The sequence below is a fragment of the Pomacea canaliculata genome, linkage group LG9, assembly GCF_003073045.1.
Source record: "Pomacea canaliculata isolate SZHN2017 linkage group LG9, ASM307304v1, whole genome shotgun sequence".
Classification (NCBI taxonomy): Eukaryota; Metazoa; Mollusca; class Gastropoda; order Architaenioglossa; family Ampullariidae; genus Pomacea; species Pomacea canaliculata.
In genome coordinates, this window is record NC_037598.1 from 7,346,260 (window position 1) to 7,363,679 (window position 17,420).

The 17,420-nt window shown below is 39.6% G+C and overlaps 1 protein-coding gene across 2 annotated transcripts in view; it reads left to right on the plus strand.

Annotated features, from left to right (window-relative positions):
* The window catches only part of LOC112572436 (RANBP2-like and GRIP domain-containing protein 5/6), a 38,631-nt gene extending 25,257 nt beyond the window's left edge, over positions 1-13,374 (plus strand). The window contains exons 34-48 of one of the 2 annotated variants that reach the window (XM_025252113.1): positions 1,332-1,550; positions 2,341-2,638; positions 3,292-3,459; positions 4,254-4,307; positions 4,586-4,684; positions 5,380-5,553; positions 5,905-6,021; positions 6,223-6,398; positions 6,641-6,704; positions 7,428-8,000; positions 9,426-9,689; positions 11,290-11,444; positions 11,569-11,696; positions 11,912-12,041; positions 12,158-13,374. In XM_025252113.1, the coding sequence (XP_025107898.1) occupies positions 1,332-1,550; positions 2,341-2,638; positions 3,292-3,459; positions 4,254-4,307; positions 4,586-4,684; positions 5,380-5,553; positions 5,905-6,021; positions 6,223-6,398; positions 6,641-6,704; positions 7,428-8,000; positions 9,426-9,689; positions 11,290-11,444; positions 11,569-11,696; positions 11,912-12,041; positions 12,158-12,226 (2,688 nt within the window). In that variant the 3' untranslated portion in view covers positions 12,227-13,374. The remainder of the gene's footprint in view (positions 1-1,331; positions 1,551-2,340; positions 2,639-3,291; positions 3,460-4,253; positions 4,308-4,585; positions 4,685-5,379; positions 5,554-5,904; positions 6,022-6,222; positions 6,399-6,640; positions 6,705-7,427; positions 8,001-9,425; positions 9,690-11,289; positions 11,445-11,568; positions 11,697-11,911; positions 12,042-12,157) is intronic. The other variant, XM_025252114.1, reaches the window with a different exon arrangement.
* The last annotated feature ends 4,046 nt before the right edge of the window (positions 13,375-17,420 follow it).

A 17,420-nucleotide genomic window follows, 5' to 3' on the forward strand; every position in this document is an offset into this window, starting at 1 on the left:
AATACTCTTTGAAAAAGACTGAAATGATTTGTCTGTGTTTAAATGCATCCCCACAGGTCTTATGTCTAACCCAGAAGCAAAATTATCTTTGAATGAATTATACTACTTAATTACTAGATGCCATTTTCCCAAAAATGTGAGTCAATAACCCTTCGTAAAATAGAACCCTTTAAATGTCAGTTTTTTCCCTTAATCTAATGTTGTAATTACTACCAGGTTCTCTAATTTTCCCAGTTAGTATTGTTTTGACTTTGGTCATAAACTTATTGCAGATTCTTTAGTGGATTATTTATGTGTTTATGATTGTAGTAATCTAGGTAGGGTCTCAAGATTCCCAGTCACAGTACCCTACTAGCATACAGCAAGGAATTTACTTTTCACGATATACTTTCTTCATTCATTATAAAATGTAGGGCCATTTTTCTCTGATGCATAAATATTGACCTGAAAGATATATATACCATCATTTATAATAGTTTCCTTATAAAACTTTATGCACTCTTTTAAATTCAAAATTTATTACTAAATAAAATAGCCACTCATCTAGATGAGATATTATTGGAAGATAAAAAGCATTCCTGCTCCCATTTACCTTTTGACTTGTTAAATTCTTTGGTCAAAAATATTTAGTTTGTAAAAAGTAGACTATAATTATTTTCGAGTAGGAAGAGAAAGTCACACCTTTTCCTAGCATCATTTAGTCCCTGACTAAGTGATGCTGTAGTTAAAAATTCTGAATCCACTGGAGTCATTCAGTTGAAAATAAAAACTTGGATGTCAGTTTGGTTGCCGACAGCACATACAAACAGAGAAAAAAGCATGAGCAGTTGGTGTGTAGTACTTTATATCTCACTATCCTTAAAATAACGAAGTGCAAACATTAAACTAGTAGTGACATGCAGTCCTGGTGTTAGTGCGAATGGACAAAAGTGTAATTAAACATTTGCATTCTTGCATCATACATTTATACAGAATGATGGATAAAGAAGAAAACAAGGAAGCAAAGATAAAAAGTTTAAATTCTTTTGGAAGAAGAACTGCTTTTTATGGAGAATCTACCAAAAGGCCAAAGACCAATCTCATCTAAACCAAATAGAGTTAAAATTAAGCAGACAAGCAAGCAACATATTAGGAGCAATATTACCGCCCACTGGGTTCCATTTACACGTTACAAACAACGGTTACTACTATCATTCTATCTTAGATTTTTTTCATCTTCATCTTTTCTTCACTCCCATTTCAGGATATAAGTATCTTGCTTTTGTTTTGTCCCAAGAAGGGTGAAGACTCTCATTCCAGGATATGTCACATTTGTTTTGTTTTGTCCCCAGGAGGGTGAAGACTCCCATATCTTTTTTGAGCCAGTGGTGCCACTACCTGAGAAGATTGAGGTGAAAACTGGTGAAGAGGATGAGAAAGTGCTGCTGGAGAACCGTGCCAAACTGTACCGGTTTGTTGATGGAGAGTGGAAAGAGCGTGGAAAGGGAGTTTGCAAAATCCTGGAGCATAAAGAAAGTGGACGCATCCGGTTGCTTATGAGGCGAGATCAGGTTTGTGCTGTGCATTTATATATCTGTAGGACCATGTTCAGACAAAACTCCACCCAATCAGCATAGTCAGATATACAAATCAGCATACTGAAAAATTAAGTATTTATCAAAACTGCAGGAGCTGAGACAGATAAACCACCATGCTTAGATGTTAGATAAATATCAGATGAACAGCTTTGAATGTTTCATAGTTGTAATGTGTTCTGTCTGCAAACTTGTTTTAGATTTTTGTTGTAACAATTTTAGAAAATTTAATAAATAGCACTTCACCTATTCATTAGCTGAATGCCATGTTGCCCTACAAACTTTTGATTGGATGCAATTTACACAGTATTGCACCAAGCATTTCTCTCTTTTAACACATATTTTATGGAAATTCTTTAGGAAAAAAAATGCTTTGCAAAGTTCAGTTATCAAATGGTTATGCGATACTTGCTGCTTATGTTTTCACAATTGTCTGTTCAGGTTTTGCTTGTTTTCTTAAATAAGGAGCATGTTGGTGATAGTAACCCTAAACACAGATGTTATCTATCGTAATATTCAAAGGTCTGATGTACGTGCTGCTGGTGTTAACTATATCATTAGCTGTGTAACCAACGCTTTAGTTTCAGATTCTTTTGTCTTAATAAATACCATGTCTTATGTTTTGTCAGATATAAATGTAATCTACATAGTTTATTGAGACATTTATATAAACATAAAAATTTAAAAACAGCAATAATAAGTGCAAAAAAAAAAATGTAATGCTGATGGATTAAATGACCAATTTTGTCCATTCTGTGCTTATCAGGTATTAAAGATTTGCTGTAACCATTACATCACCCCCGAACTTGACTTAAAACCTTTGCCCCGTGCTGAAGGAAAAGCATGGGTGTGGTACGCTATGGACTTTTCAGAGAGTGAGGGGAAAATGGAGCAACTTGCCATCCGCTTTCGAGATGCTGATACAGCAGCCAAGTTCAAGCTTGTTTTTGAAGATTCAAAACTAAAGATGGTCTCGAAGAAGTCCTTAGAAACTGACCTGGCCACTAATCTGTCCTCACCAGGCAACTTGCACACGGCATCAAAGAATTTCACAGACAGTGAAGGTACTGACTTCCAACACTTGACTGTGTTTTTGATAATTTATACTTTTTGTTGGCTGTCCAAGAAAAAACAAATATAAGCTATACCAGTGATGTCCAACCTTTTTCGGCCTGCGGGCCATATCCATTTCGGACAGCCGTGTCGCGGGCCATATTCATTTCGGACAGCCGTGTCGCGGGCCACTTCACCGCAAATATACAAAAAAGAAAAAAATAGAGCAGATACCATTTTTATTAGAAACAAGTTGTACTTTCCATTAATTATATAGTAATTAGTGGGATATTTGAAGTTGTTTTCCCGAAAACAACTTCTGAATGTCCGGCCTCATCTTAGAGACACCAAGTCGGAGCACTGAATCGAAATGTTCGTCCATCGAAAAAAAGATTGAGAGACGCCCCTACGTAGGGATAAATACTTCTTCTCCTTTTTTCGTGTTTTTTTTTTTTTCTTTCTGTTTTTTTTTTATAATATTATTATTATTATTACTAACATGCCGATTTCGTGCACTGTGGGCAGAGGTTTCGCGGGCCGGATATGGCCCGCGGGCCGTAGGTTGGGCATCCCTGAGCTATACAAATTTTTTTAACGGTTGGGCATTAAAAAAAAACCCTGAAAATTTTAAACTTAAATGCTTACTAGAATTTGTTTGCTGCAGATGATGTTGTGTTGCTGTATGAAGAGAAACCCACAGCAGAACAGGTTGAACGTGCTCGTAAACTTATGCTACCTGACACGTTTTACCTGTATGAGAACCGGCCTGGCTGTCCAGGATGCATCGGGTGTGAAGATAACTTGTTAACGCAGTCTCCACTGTCCAAAAAAGGTTCACATTGTTACTCTGCATTGTTTGTGTTTGAGGTCCTTTTGACTCACTGATCCTACCCTGGCCTTAGTCCTTATATCTCTGCATGCTTATTTTAATCTGGTTGGAAATGCAGACTCAGTTCTTTCATCTTCCTTGACAATAGGAAGGGAGTTAGATGAACATGTTAGGTAACTGACCAAGGGCACCATCCTGAGTTCATTCTTTTCTTTCAGGGACTGGTAGCATCTTTGATTATCATTAACAACCAATGTTGAACAGGATAAGTAGGATTAAAGGTGCTTAGTATACACTACTAAGAATACTAGAATTAATTTTACTTCAGGGAAAAAATCCTTTTTCAAGCCAGCATATTTCCAAAAGCTATCACTACCTACATGAAAGTAATTTTAAAAAGACCCAGTTTATAAAGGAACATGAGTAATACTGGTAGGATGGAAAGTAGAATAGTAGGGATTTGTACATCAAAATGAAACCCAGGAAGACGCTTTATTTAGAGTTTAAATTCATTCTGTCACAACTGAGCTGCAGCTAGATTTCATTGTATATGCTACAGCCGATGTTCTAGAACAGCTTGTATAGTTTATAAGTGTTCTAGAAATGAGCATTGAATTCACACTGATTATTTTTTCCTTCTTTGTGTGCACACGCCTGTTGTTAAAGTAGAGCCTATTTCCTGCTCTTTCGGGGTTGCTAACTACGCTTTGCCATTATTACCTTTGAGCTATTTTTATATGAATTAATGTGATTGTCTAAAATAAAAAAAACTTACGTTTCACCTTTGCATTGACCAGATCATCAGCAGACTGAGAAGCTAAAAGCAGTGAATGAGGCTGCATTAGAAAAATGTGAGTAGGAAAACAGAAATGTTGGTGATTGACTAACCTACCGAATAGTAAGAAGTCAGTAGGTAATACTGAAGTACTTTTTTTTTTTGTCTCTTGTGCATGCTGTATTCATTATAAAGAAGTCAAAAAACAATATTGAAGTGTACCTTTTTTTGTAATTTTTTAATTGTATGTTTACATGGTCAAGGCATCATACATAAAAGGTGTAGGAACAAAGTTTTCATGAATCAAATGCTTGGTGTTGTTGTTATATCTCAAATTTTGAATTATGATTTCAGCGACTATGGATGGTGTGTTTGGTAGTAGGTCTGCCGGAACCCTGACATTTTCTGCTCTTGCTACTAAAGCGGATAGTACTGCAAATTTCGCCAGTCAAGGTACATTTTCAAGATAGTCTTCTCTTAGTCTTTTCGGCGGTCCTGTGGCACAACAGTTAGCGCCTGTCACCAATACAGTGATGGTTCAGATCTTGTCTCTGGCACACTGTTCTTTCTTTGCATGTGGCATCTATTTACATGGCTGGCTGTAATGATATAGTGGCTCAGTGTAAAACACCAGTTCTCTCCCCACCCCACCCCGCTTCCGGGTTAGTCGTGTCCTGTATAACATTAAGCTCAAGCTGTAAAGTGATATCATCATGGGACTGGTTTTCGGGTGGAGGGAAAGGGGGTATGACAAAATGGGAGTGAGTGAACAGTTTTGTAGCAGAAGTAGGGCCATGTTCTCATTTAATGATCACAGTGAGAGTCAGTGGGAGCTATGTAGTTGTGTCTACTTTTCAACTTTTGTAATAGTATAAAAGTGATATGCACTCAGTAGAACCTGTACTTTGAATTTTGACATTTTCCCTGGCTAGCAATACATGAATGCTTACCTTAGTTTAGGCACATCTTGGAAATAGATGGCTCCTCCTCTCTGAATAAAATATTCAGGATGGACAACGACTTGCAGAGGTGTGCACTGTTTACGCCACAGCCATGTTTAAACTGGAATTTCTGCACATGTTTTTGTGCTGTAGGTTGCTGTGTATTGTTGTGGTGTTTAGTAGCTGGCATATTGTTTGGTGTGGCAGGATCTTCACAGCCATTCCACTGGCATGGAGCTGGTCAGCGGCTTTTTGGTGCTTCACCTGGTAAGGATGATGGTGCTGCTGGGGAAGACACGGCTGATGGGGAGGTGGCTCCCAGTGATGACGTACACTTCGAGCCAGTCATCCCACTTCCTGACTTGGTGCAAGTGAAGACCGGTCAGAAAGCATTACATTTTCACATTCAAAGAAGAATAAGCTGTTTAAAAAAAGAAATGTGTTGTTGATAGAACAAGACTTTCTAAAAACATTTCACTGGATAATATAATTGACCTAAGTAATATGATATATTTCAGAAGGATGTTTGTATATTTAAACAGTAGATAAATGTATCAGATTACATGGTGCTTGTTTCTGCCAGATTTTGTCTTATTCTACTTTCATGTGCCACATAAAGAATATGCATGTAGTTGCTGACTTGCTGTTATAGTAACTACAGTATTTTATAAATGTAACTATAATCTCTAATGTGATGGGGTGCTGGTGGTGATGATAACAATGATGATGCAGGAGAGGAGGACTGGTTGCCTCTTTTCTGCCACCGAGCAAAGCTGTATCGATTTGATGCGGGCCAGTGGAAAGAGAGGGGCATAGGTGAAATGAAGGTCATGCAACACAAAGACAAAGGTAAGGGTTTGATGTCCCTGATATTATGTCTTAAAGGGGAGCCTTTCATAGCTAATGATTCCAACATAGTTAATCTATCCAATCTGTTGACAATGCACTACTACACTGTTCAAACTCAACTAGGACATTGTCATTTTTGTCATTGTAGAAAATGTCATTAAAGCACAGAATATTTGAAACTGAGTATTCTTGTTGCAACAGTGCTGTTCCGAGTGCTGATGAGGCGTGAGCAGGTGTTGAAAGTTGCATGCAACCATTTGATCAACACCACCATGGCACTGAAGCCCTTGGCAACATCAGAAACATCATGGTGCTGGGTGGCCAATGACCTCACAGACAGTGAACCTCGCACGGAGCAGTTTGCCATCAAGTTTAAAGTGAGCAGCAAGCTTTTCATTTACAAGTCTGTTTTGAAAGTATATGTTGCTTATTTCTTGATGTTTTACCCTTTATTTTTTCTTCAAAATAACATGGATCACTGGTTTAGCACTCTCATCCCAGGTAATTTTCTGCTGCGGAGCTCATTATGAAACTGCATTTTTCCCTTTGTAGCATATACACAGATTATTGTGTTATTTTGTTGTCCAGGTGCATTAAGTAGTGCTGCTTCTTGTTGCAGAATGCTGATCTTGCCAGAGAGTTCAAGGCCAAGTTTGAAGAATGCCAGGAGAAACTTCGTCAGAGTAGGTGTTTCTCTGAGTTTCTCACTGGCTTTTTTGTTTTGTTTTGCTAGCATCACATTTTGCTATTAATGCTAAGTGTGTGTGTGTGTGTGCATGTGTATGTACACACTTGTATACATGTACATGTTCATGTACTTTACAGATTTACAGAAACCCAGGATGTAGATGGGTGGAGGTTAAGGTTTTGTTATTAAAAAGATTGGTTTGGATTAGGATTAAGGTTATTGTGGGGATTAAGGTTTTGAAAGGGCCATCTGTTGGTGAACCAGGCACCTATTCAAATTATGGGATTTGGGTTCCTTTCTCTGAAATCTTTTTTTCTTTTGTTTTTTGTTGTTGGATTAGATTTGTTTAGGTGTAAACAAGGTGCACAAAAGTTTAAGAAATTTAACTTTTGGAAACCAGGAAATACTCTTGGCATGTATGCTTGATGACTGTCACCAGCTTCCAAGAATTTGTGTGTGTGCGCGTGCATGCCTTCCTTATATCTTGCTGTTCTCTCTCTCACCTACTTTGTAAACTCATGTGACATGTTCATTACTTTAGGTGTTATACAGCATTCTACATCATTGAGATCAATGCTGTGCACCATTTTTGTATTATCAGATTTATTGATGTGCAGATGTCATTGGATTTGTTCTCAGTTCTGTCACCTTGGCTGATATTTTCAGCGTGGCTATTCTGTTTCCTCCTGATAAAGCCGAAATTGATTTTGTTGTTTAGGGACAGAATCTGACCTTGAAGATCAAGAGGTCAGGGTCTCTTCATCTCAGCAAGCCAGCCTGGAGTGTGCACCCGATGCCACACAGCCAGGGTCTGGAGACGGTGGCAACCAATACTGCAAACATGAAGTCAACATTGGAGCCATGGACATGTTTGTAGCTGAAAGCCAGGTAACAACAGGAGAGCATGGAAATCCATATTACTCCTGCGAGCTGAATGTCGGTGCAGAGGATGCCGTAACATCTAGTACTTACCGGATAACTGGTGATCGAGGCAACTGGCACCACACACAGGAGCTAAATCTGGGTGCTGAAGACGCTGTCTCTTCCAGCAGTCAGTCGGGCGCTGGAGACCGTGGCAATGGATATCACACGCAAGCTCTGGATGTATCTTCTCTTGACAGCATGGTGAGCACCTCACATCAAGTATTGGGTGATGGTGGCAACCCTTACCATTCTCTGGCTCTGGATGTTGCAGCTGAAGATGCCATTGTCGCAGCAAATTTCCAAGGCACAGGAGGCAGCAGTGGCAACCCTTGTTTCTCCCAGCTGCTTGATGCTGCAGATGTTGGAGGTGAGAGAAACATTAGCTTGTCATCTTAACTTTCATCACCATCTTCTGACTGGCAGTCTTATTAGCCCCTTTGATTGGGAGCTGTGTTTTTTTCTTTTTTTTTTTTTTTTTTTTTTTTTTTGTTTAAAGACAGGTTCTTGTTATAAGGCTTATTTTAGAGACAAAGAGAGGGCAACAGGCTGTCGGCAACAAAATATTTCCACGTCTAAGCCATCCAGAGAGAGCTGTTCGATAATAGTTTTATTTGTAGGTTAACACTCAAGACTTTGTTTGAACAGTATCTTACTTGCACTACATTTGTCAGAGCTGTTGTACATTTTGGACAAGTTGTGATGTCGAGCAGAATAATTACAAATCAGTGTCAAATTGAGAAACCGGTAATCGTCTCAAACATAGCTCTTGATCATTTAAGCTCTCAGAGGAAAGTAATTTGCTGTAGAACAATTCTCAATGGTACCAACACCTTACTCCTTTATTCATTTATTTATGCGCAGCTTGATGTGTCTTTGGACCCTACCCTGTTTACAATATGTGAAACAGGCACTGGCTAAGAATGTTTGCTTCCAAGGACACAAATAGTAAGGAAAGATCGAAAGTTGGATGTTGAGATAGAGGTCCCACTGATGCTGAAGATCTGCACAGCTGTGCTCCTACCTGGTCTGAAGCCAGCATGATCTGCTAGCAGTTCCTCAATGGTGGTGCTAGTATAATTCTGTATTACATTCAGCATAACTTTGCTGGGTGGCTGATAAGGCCAATTTCCGGCACCATTTGCTGTTTCCTTTTTTGGAAAGGGTATATAATTAGTGACTGAATTCATTCTTTACATTATGAGACTCTTGGACACAGAGCATTGTTTGCTGTCACCCTGTGCTTTTTCTTTATGGTCCAGCATTGGCCCTCTGTCAAATTCTGTTAAAATGCATATAGCTGTATGCAGATCCTTTATATCTCAAGTTTTCAGACTTTTCACTCAAAGAAAACTGGTGCATATAGATACATGAATAGACAGTGAAATGATAAAAATAGCAAGAGGCCATGTCTGTGCCAGTCATATGAGAGTTAGCAAATACCGGGGTTTTACAGCATGAATATGTTAATTTGATGCACGGCACCATGTCACAACAGACTGTTGTACATTTTAGAGGGACTTGTGACAAATGAATTGTTGAATCATTCAGTGCCATAACAAAGCTGCTAACCCTACAACATTCTGAAGAAGAAAGATGTTGCCTAAAAACATGTCAGAGCACATAGCACCTCTGCTTGAAAATGGATTGAATATTCTGAACTTCAGACAGTGAAATGTAACATTGCAAATCGTCATGCTTTCCTATTCTGAATTTCAACATGAAGACAGTGGACGTACAGTGACTTAAGTTGAAGTTGCAGGCAGAGTATCAAGCTTAAAATTAGAAGCTGCAGGTGTTGCAGATGAGCATCACCAATCTCCAAGAGATGACTGTAGGGAACAGGTTGTGCAGGCTGAGTCAGAAGAGGACATCTTGGCTGGAGGAAGTGGAATGTGGCCAGAGCTTGGTTACAGTGATCACACTGGTGCTGAGCAGCTGCCAACAGTCTTAGGCAGTACAAGTGAATTGCAACCTGTGAGGTGCACTCAGAAGGGCAAGAGACCTACCAAACGCTGCCTGACTATTTATCCCAGCAGGCTGGAGGCTCAGAGGACTAGTGAGTGCTGGCCTGTCTTTGCCTGCTACCTGCATGCTGGACTTTGTTGATGCCCACCTGTCCCTGCAGTGTTCTCACACATTTTAGTCTTGACCTGATGCTATGGTAGTGTGAGCCAACCCCGGTGTGGGCATGATGCTGATATAGTGTGGGTAGAACCTAAGGTAGTGTTCTCGCAAATGTTGATGCTAAAATAGTGCGGGCATGAGACTAAGGTAGTGTATTCATACTAATGTTCGTGTGGGCAGACCCTAAAGTACTGTGGGCATGAGGCCAGTGTATTGTGGGGCAAGTTTAAGGTAGTGTGAACTATCGGCATATATCACATGAAGAAAATGATGAGAGGAAGAGAAATTCCAAATGTTTAATATGCAGACAGGAGGCTGCCTAGACAACATTGTTTTACAAACATTTCATCACTGTAGTGGCAGCTATTATTTGTAATGTATCTACATTTGATTTTAGTTACCATTGTTTGCAGACGTGCATCTTGTTAACACTCATCTTCATTAACTTTAAGGCTTGTTTCTTTTTGTAGAGAACAAAAAGCATAAAAAAAACTACACAGTTTAACAGCTTTTGAGGTTGTGGGGAATGAGAGGACAAGCAGCAGGTTTTCATTTTGAACTATGGCATCTTAGTGGTGTAAATTACATGTTTATTGGCTGTGTTCTGTTTCTGTATTGCATTCACAACTGGCAAGAAATGGGGTTAAAATGCATGTCATGTAGACTACATGTGGTGATAGAATTTTGAATGTAGCAGTTTATTAAATCTGACCTTTCTTCAACAGATCTACCATCTGTAGAACATGGTCCATAGGCCTGACCTCTGTTGAACTTGGCTTGTAGGCCTGTCCTCTGTAGAACCTGGTTGTGAAATCCACATTTTGTGGCTGTCTACATGCATGTGTACGCATGAGCATGCATCTGCATATTATTGCTGCTGCTTGATATGCTTCTATAGCTACACAAACTGACTCCATCTCTCAGGGGCAGTCATAATGCATCTTTGATTACTGCATATTGATACAAGGGTGGTCGGAATAAGGCAATAAGTAGCCATAATGCAGTTTAGTGACAGATTGTTGATTGACCAAAAGTTTGTAGTTTGTGACATGGCGGTGAGAGCTCCCTCTTGAGCCAGATTTTAAATCCAAGTGTGAATTGGTCAAAATCTGTAGTCTTGTCAGGGAGCCAACATCTAGTCTTTGGCACCAGGCAGGATGGAATAGTATGGTAATAATATTGTCAGGCTACTGTTTTCAAATGTGGCAGATCTGCTTTAAATAATAATTATGTAATTTGCTGTAATGTGGCCTCATGTCAGTCATTAGTGTTATTATGTGGCCTTTTTCTATGTTATTGTCCTTGTGGCGTATTGTCCCATATTGTTAATATGTAACTTTTAACCTTCAGATGTTGTAAAAGAAAGTTCTTACTTATAGGCTGTCATTCATTTACTATTTTACCACATTCTTCTTTTTGTCCATCCACAACCCAAGTGTATTTTCTGGTTCAGTTGATCGGTATTGTATATGATTTGATGCTCTGTCCTGTAAATGCAAACACTGTTCTGTCATGGTTTATTGTTTGTGCAGGAGACACAGAGGAGTACCATGAAGATTATGAGTATGAAGATGATGATGACGAGGAAGATGATGATGACGATGATAACTCAGATGAAGAAGCTGAAGCGATTTTTGAGAAGCGTATTACTCTGATGAACTTGCCATCTGGTAGTGAGACGTGGAAGGTGAGAAGAGTGTCCTACATAAAGAACTCTCAACAGTCGCCATGTTTCTCATTTTGGTTTTGTTTGTTTTTCTGTGGTTTTGAAAGCACACCATTGCAACTTTTTCATTTTTATTCCATTCTAGAAACTGGGGATGGGAGTGCTCCGCATCATTTATGACGATGACGTGAATGGATACAGCCTTCAAGTTATTTCTGATGAAAACAAGAAACTTTGCACTCACATGATTTGTCAAGAACACACCATTACTGTGTAAGCAGTTTTGTTTGAATCCTGTTTTCTATGTGATCATGGAATATCATCTTTTTGTGGCTTGCTACCTATTAATACTCTTCTCTCTCAAACATAGTTTGTGACACTGGTGTTTAATTTTGTTGTGGGAGTGGGTGTGGGAGTTGGGGTGGGGGGGCACTTTAGCGTTCCTTTGTCCATTTATTGATGGATTTGCATGTTTTGGTTTCCTTTAGAAATACCAAAGATAGGAGCTGTGAGTGGCATAGCTTGGACTTCTCAACAGACGAGCCAGTCAAACAGCACTTTAGAGCATGTTTCAGTTCCCCACAGGCAGCACAGGAATTTGCCGAGAAGTTCACTGAGGTGAGAGGCTTCCTCAGGTTAGGCTGTTGTATTTGCTTATGCATTGATGTGACAAAATCTGTAGTACTTCAAGTACAGATCTCAACCTTTCAACCCTTTCGTTCTTTTTTTTGCAGGGTCAGAAGCTAGCTGTGGAGTCTGGGTTTGGAGAGTTGCAGCAAGCGGCTGACTTTTTCAGATCATAGATTGCTGAGATTGTGCAGCTTGCTACAAGTTATGATGCTTATTCTTACCACTGTTCATGAAAGAATAAACTTGAAACCTTTCAGTGGCTAATTCAGTTGATCGTCTTAAGAAGCACTCAGAAGCCTTGTGGTGACTTAAGTACCTACTATCATGCTGTTTCTCTGTGACACAAGACTGCTGTAAAGTGCATTGGTGGACTGAAAAAGTTGGTCACAGCTGAGTTAGCAGCCTACCATTTTATGTAGATTTTACATGTTTTGTACATATATTTCCTTGAGGATGAATGCAGTTGTAAAATTTATCAACTGTTCATGAACAGTACCAAAAGTCCTAATGTTCCCAATAATTTTATAAACATTTGCCTTCTGTTTTGGTCTGAAGACCTCCCTTTCCAAACTGAGACTTGAAAAATTTAATAGTCTCATTTTCTGTTGTTCCAGTAACGCTGAAAATGTTTTCTGAATGTAGGATGCAGTAATGACACTTTAAAAAATTAGCCTTAAGGCTTGCATGTTCCTTTAGTGTTGATAGCTTACTGACCATACATTCATGCACATTTGTAGGGAAGTGGGTGCAGGGAAGAGTTTGAAAGGACTGTACCTCTACTGTGCCAACAGTAGTGACATAAACAACTTTAGCTGTTTCAGTTGTAAGCTTATGTATTGGGTAAATCAAAGCTGTTTCACATATGGAGTAAACGAAAGATAAAACCTATTGCTTTTGCTGAATAGTTAAAATGATCATGGTCTTTAATGTTTGGAATGTAGTGGCTGAAATGATGATGTTCAAAAAATATAAATAACAAGATGGGGATATGGATAATGGTTGTATTCAGGAGTTTATCCGAGGTATAGAGGTCAACATGTGGGCATTGTACATCCTTACAACTCAGTTGTTTGGCAAAGACTCAGGAAGGGCAGTCCTTGCTGTTGAACAGGTTCAGTGATGATGCACTGTGCAGAAAACTGGATTTAAGAGTTCTGTAAAACATCTTCTATGTCTTTTGCACTTGGTTGTCAAAGATTACAGCCTGAAATGGTACTAACAATTCAGGAGACAACTTTAGAAAAAAAAAAACCTGATAAAATGATTTGTGTTCAGCCTGACTGCATAGCAGAAATATGTAAAATAAAAAGATCAAAACATGTCTTTTGTGTGTGTTTTTTGTTTGTTTTTGTTTTTGGAGACCCATGAAATGCGTTCCATGCACTGTGGTTTTGAGACTTGTTCCCTTTGTGTAATGAGGACTGAGACTTTGCACGTTGTACACGCTAATAATAATACACTCTTAAGGAGTATCCTCATAGAGCTTAAGCACAAGAACGAAACATGGACAGTATATGAGGGACAGGAAAACAACATATGAACTATAAAAGAATAGACCGCACTAAAAGAAGCATAAAATCAAATGCAGAAAACACCAAGAGGAACCAAATAACAAGAACATGAGCTGAGATTAACATATTGCAAAACGAAGGGTGTGAAAAAGGACTAGTATTATGGAAAGAATGACAGGAGTCATGTTTACGGAAGAGGTGTTTCCAGTGCACGTCTAAAGGATTTAAAAAGGGGTAGTTGGCAGATATGGAAAGGGAGAATTTTTTTTTTATTTATATGCCCTTAAATGTGAAATAGAAAATGTTCTGTTGATTGTTATTCATGAGATATTTGCCATTCGGTACCTGCATGTTGTGATGTCTTTAGGTTCAAAACGGTGTTGACAGAAATCACGAAATAGGTCGAGAAATAAAATGTAGCTGTGTGCATGTATTCTTCTATCTAGGTAATAAAGTAGCTATAAAAATTACTGTAAGTTATTAAAGTGGCGTTAGCTTAACATCAGAGCACACTAACTTCTGATCCCAAATTACAACAGAGTTCAAAATACTTTGAAAAATTATTTTATTTTCCCACAAGGTATGTGAAGAAAACGCCATAATTTGACTGTAAAAGCTTTGTTACTCCTTGATATCTTGAAGAAGTCAGGTAAACACCTCATTCCACACGGACGTACTTACAAAACAGGTTATAATCAATCAATCTCTAAAGTTGTTAAATATTGTGCACCTATCGCGGGGCATCTTGAAGAAGTTAGGCATACTCCTCATCATAACTACAACTTTCGCTTCCATTTTCATACGTTTTGGACGATTCTTATATTTCCTATTAAACACAACACCCTTCTTAATTGATCGAAGCAAATCATATTTTACAGAGGCAGGTTTAACTTGCGTGAGATCGAAGACGATAATGGGCTCGTTGTTATAAGCATACAGTATATCTCTCTTAGATGTACGGTCAAACCAAGCAGCATTAGCTTTGTACATTAAATAGTTGGCAAAAAAGTTCTTACCAACTCCGCCAACCCTATCAACCACAAACAGAACTTTGCGGTCATTTTGTTGCATCAGCGTAACCCAACAACGTCGTTGCCAAGGTCTTAGTACAGCATGCGCGTACTTCCGCGCAAGTCGTTCTTCAATGTCCTTAGTCTTCCTCCGTCGTCCCCACCCTGTGTAAAGCTCATACACTTTGTTGATAGGTTTTATCCAACCGATCAATTTGGTGATAGTCGATATCACACCCGGCACAGCCATGTCAAGGGTAGACCGTGGCCACTGTACGTATAGTCCTATGTATGAACTGTTGCACAAATTATCCCTTATGGACAATTTATTCTCTTTTTTAATTTTTGCGTACCTCTTTGGGGGCGAACTCCCCGTTTACGTCACTAAAATTCTTTTCTTACATTACATGCAAAACATATCACACAAAATTTGCTGGTATGAACTGCTCATCAAAGCTAAGCCTGAACCCGCGGACGTGTGTTTGTGGACTGATGCCGACTCACTCACCAAAATTAAGTGATCCGCGGTCAATCTCGGCGAATCAGAAAGACTTCAGCAAGAGGAGCGCGAAAATTACTACTCAAAATAAAACTTCCACGGGACTCTTTTCGCTGCTGAACCGGTCTGATCCGGCCTGTGTGAGACACCCAACCTGTTCTGCAAGATCCGTATGCATGTAAACCGGAGAAGGGGTCTAATCTTAGAACGCACCCGTTCAGGCCTGACGAGAGGGGGGGACAGGGGGGTCTGGTGTACCCGGGCCCGCGGTTGTCAAGGGGGCCCGGCCTTGGTCAGTAAATTTTTTTTCTTCTTCTCCTCCTTTTCTTTTTCTTTTAAAGAAAGGTCTAAGGACAGAACACCCAAGCATTACACATGCAGAAGTTGAGTTTCAAGTCTGTAGAATACAATTTCGGGGTACTGGGGCCTGTCGTGAGAAGTGTAGTCAGCGGGTATCATATTCTCGCTGGACAAGCCAAGAGGTGACGGCCGCTGGACACCAAAGATTTTATCGCGTGTGAACCGCCCTGAAGAACGTTCGTGCCATGAGATTGCTGGCTACAGGTGCCACTACGGGAGGGGGGGGGGAATGGAGGAGGGGGTGGGCCCTGCAAGCAAATCGGAATTAACAGTGGAGATCAGACAGGTATGTTACTGATGTGTGGCCACTCTGTGAACAAACATGGTGGGGGCCCGTCCCTGGCGCTGCAGCCTGTAAGCGAGAGACATCAAGGCTGCTTTTTTTCGTAGTTACTAAGCAACACTGAGACTTTCCTTAACCGTATCTCCATCACCATGCAAACAACTACATTAGTCTACATAGTAGATCCTTGATACAATGAGACTATTTTATCCTGTAATACTATCGCAGCCAGCAAAATAGAACACATTATTGCAAAACATTTTAAAAACCGCTGTCCCGCAAATATTAGGTTTATAAATTGATCACGGTGGTTCTTTTGCTCTTTGCCGACAAAGCTCCCGGTAAAAAGGAGGTACCATCTACCCACCATCCGTCCCCCAAAGCCACCTCGGAATCTTTCTGATTGTGCGCTAGTTGTCTTCAAGGAAGCTGTCATATATGGTGCTGTATATTGAGTTTTGCGGTGGCTGCGACATTTGCTTTTCGAATTATCACATATATTTGAATGTGTTTTTAAAGGAGCTTCGTGTAACGTATATTTGTTTCACGATGAAGAATGGAAGAAAAGAAAAGTTTACAGATGTGTTATGAGTTATGACATAAGTGTTAGTTTGTCCACGTTTTCATTAAATTTCTCCATGTCTTGAACCCACAATCAAGGTAGAGGCAAATTATGTTTTAGTTTAGAGGCCAGTGACTAAGATGACAGCAACTTCCACCCATGCCGGCCATCGTGGGCCGCAATGCATTGTTGCTGACAACACGACAAAAGGGAAAGGGGGTGGGGGTGTGATAGTTTCTGGAAGACTCCACGGAATGGACTGGGAATTAAATGGTCGGGGTTTGGAGCAATTGGAGGTGTAGACTGATATTTTTATAAGATAGACGAGTCAGCGGTAAAGTCGCCGTGTGTTTGACCTGACACTTAATTTTCCCATCCCTTTCGATCGGAGTCATTGGACCAAAGAAAGTTTGGACAATTGAACCTTAGAGATAGCAATAGTCACTTAATTTCACACTCACTCTCCTGCCTGTCGCACGCTGTCTTCTATACTCGAAAAGCCGAGATACGCGGCACTTTGTTATTATGGTCAGTACACTAGTTTTTTATTTATGCTTCTATGATTTTCTGTTTATTGGCAAATAGCATTTGACAAGGCAGGAACATCAGTGTCAATGAGAGTGACTAGCGTCTCAAATTGACTGACAATAATGAAGTTTGTGAGAAAAGCTCATTAAGTTTGTAGCACTCTAGTAGTGTACGAAGTATAATGTCTTTGGGTTGTAGATTTGCATCTATATTCTAGAATGTTCAGCACGGCAGCAATGTAAAAGGTAGAATGCCTTGTGCGAGGGAGGAAATGATGTTCAACAATGTAGCAATGTTCAAAAATGTCTGCGAAGAAGGGCTAGAATGTTCGAGGGTAGGGAGAAGAAATAGTAGGACTGACAGTGGGATGGCAGCTTTTGTGAATTTGAGAGAGAGCAGTTAGGCCAGACGCTGAGCAAAACTGAATAAAAAACTTCAGTGCGGAATTCAATCTCGGTGTTATTTCTGGTACGACAGCCCCCTCTACGTAGCCATTTGACATGTTGGTTACAAGTTTTTAGTCAGCAGGTAAAATGACAATATTAGTACTGTATAACTTTGTTCTATGAACTATTACGATTCAGCTAAAATATGCCAAACATTTCTATTTTTCT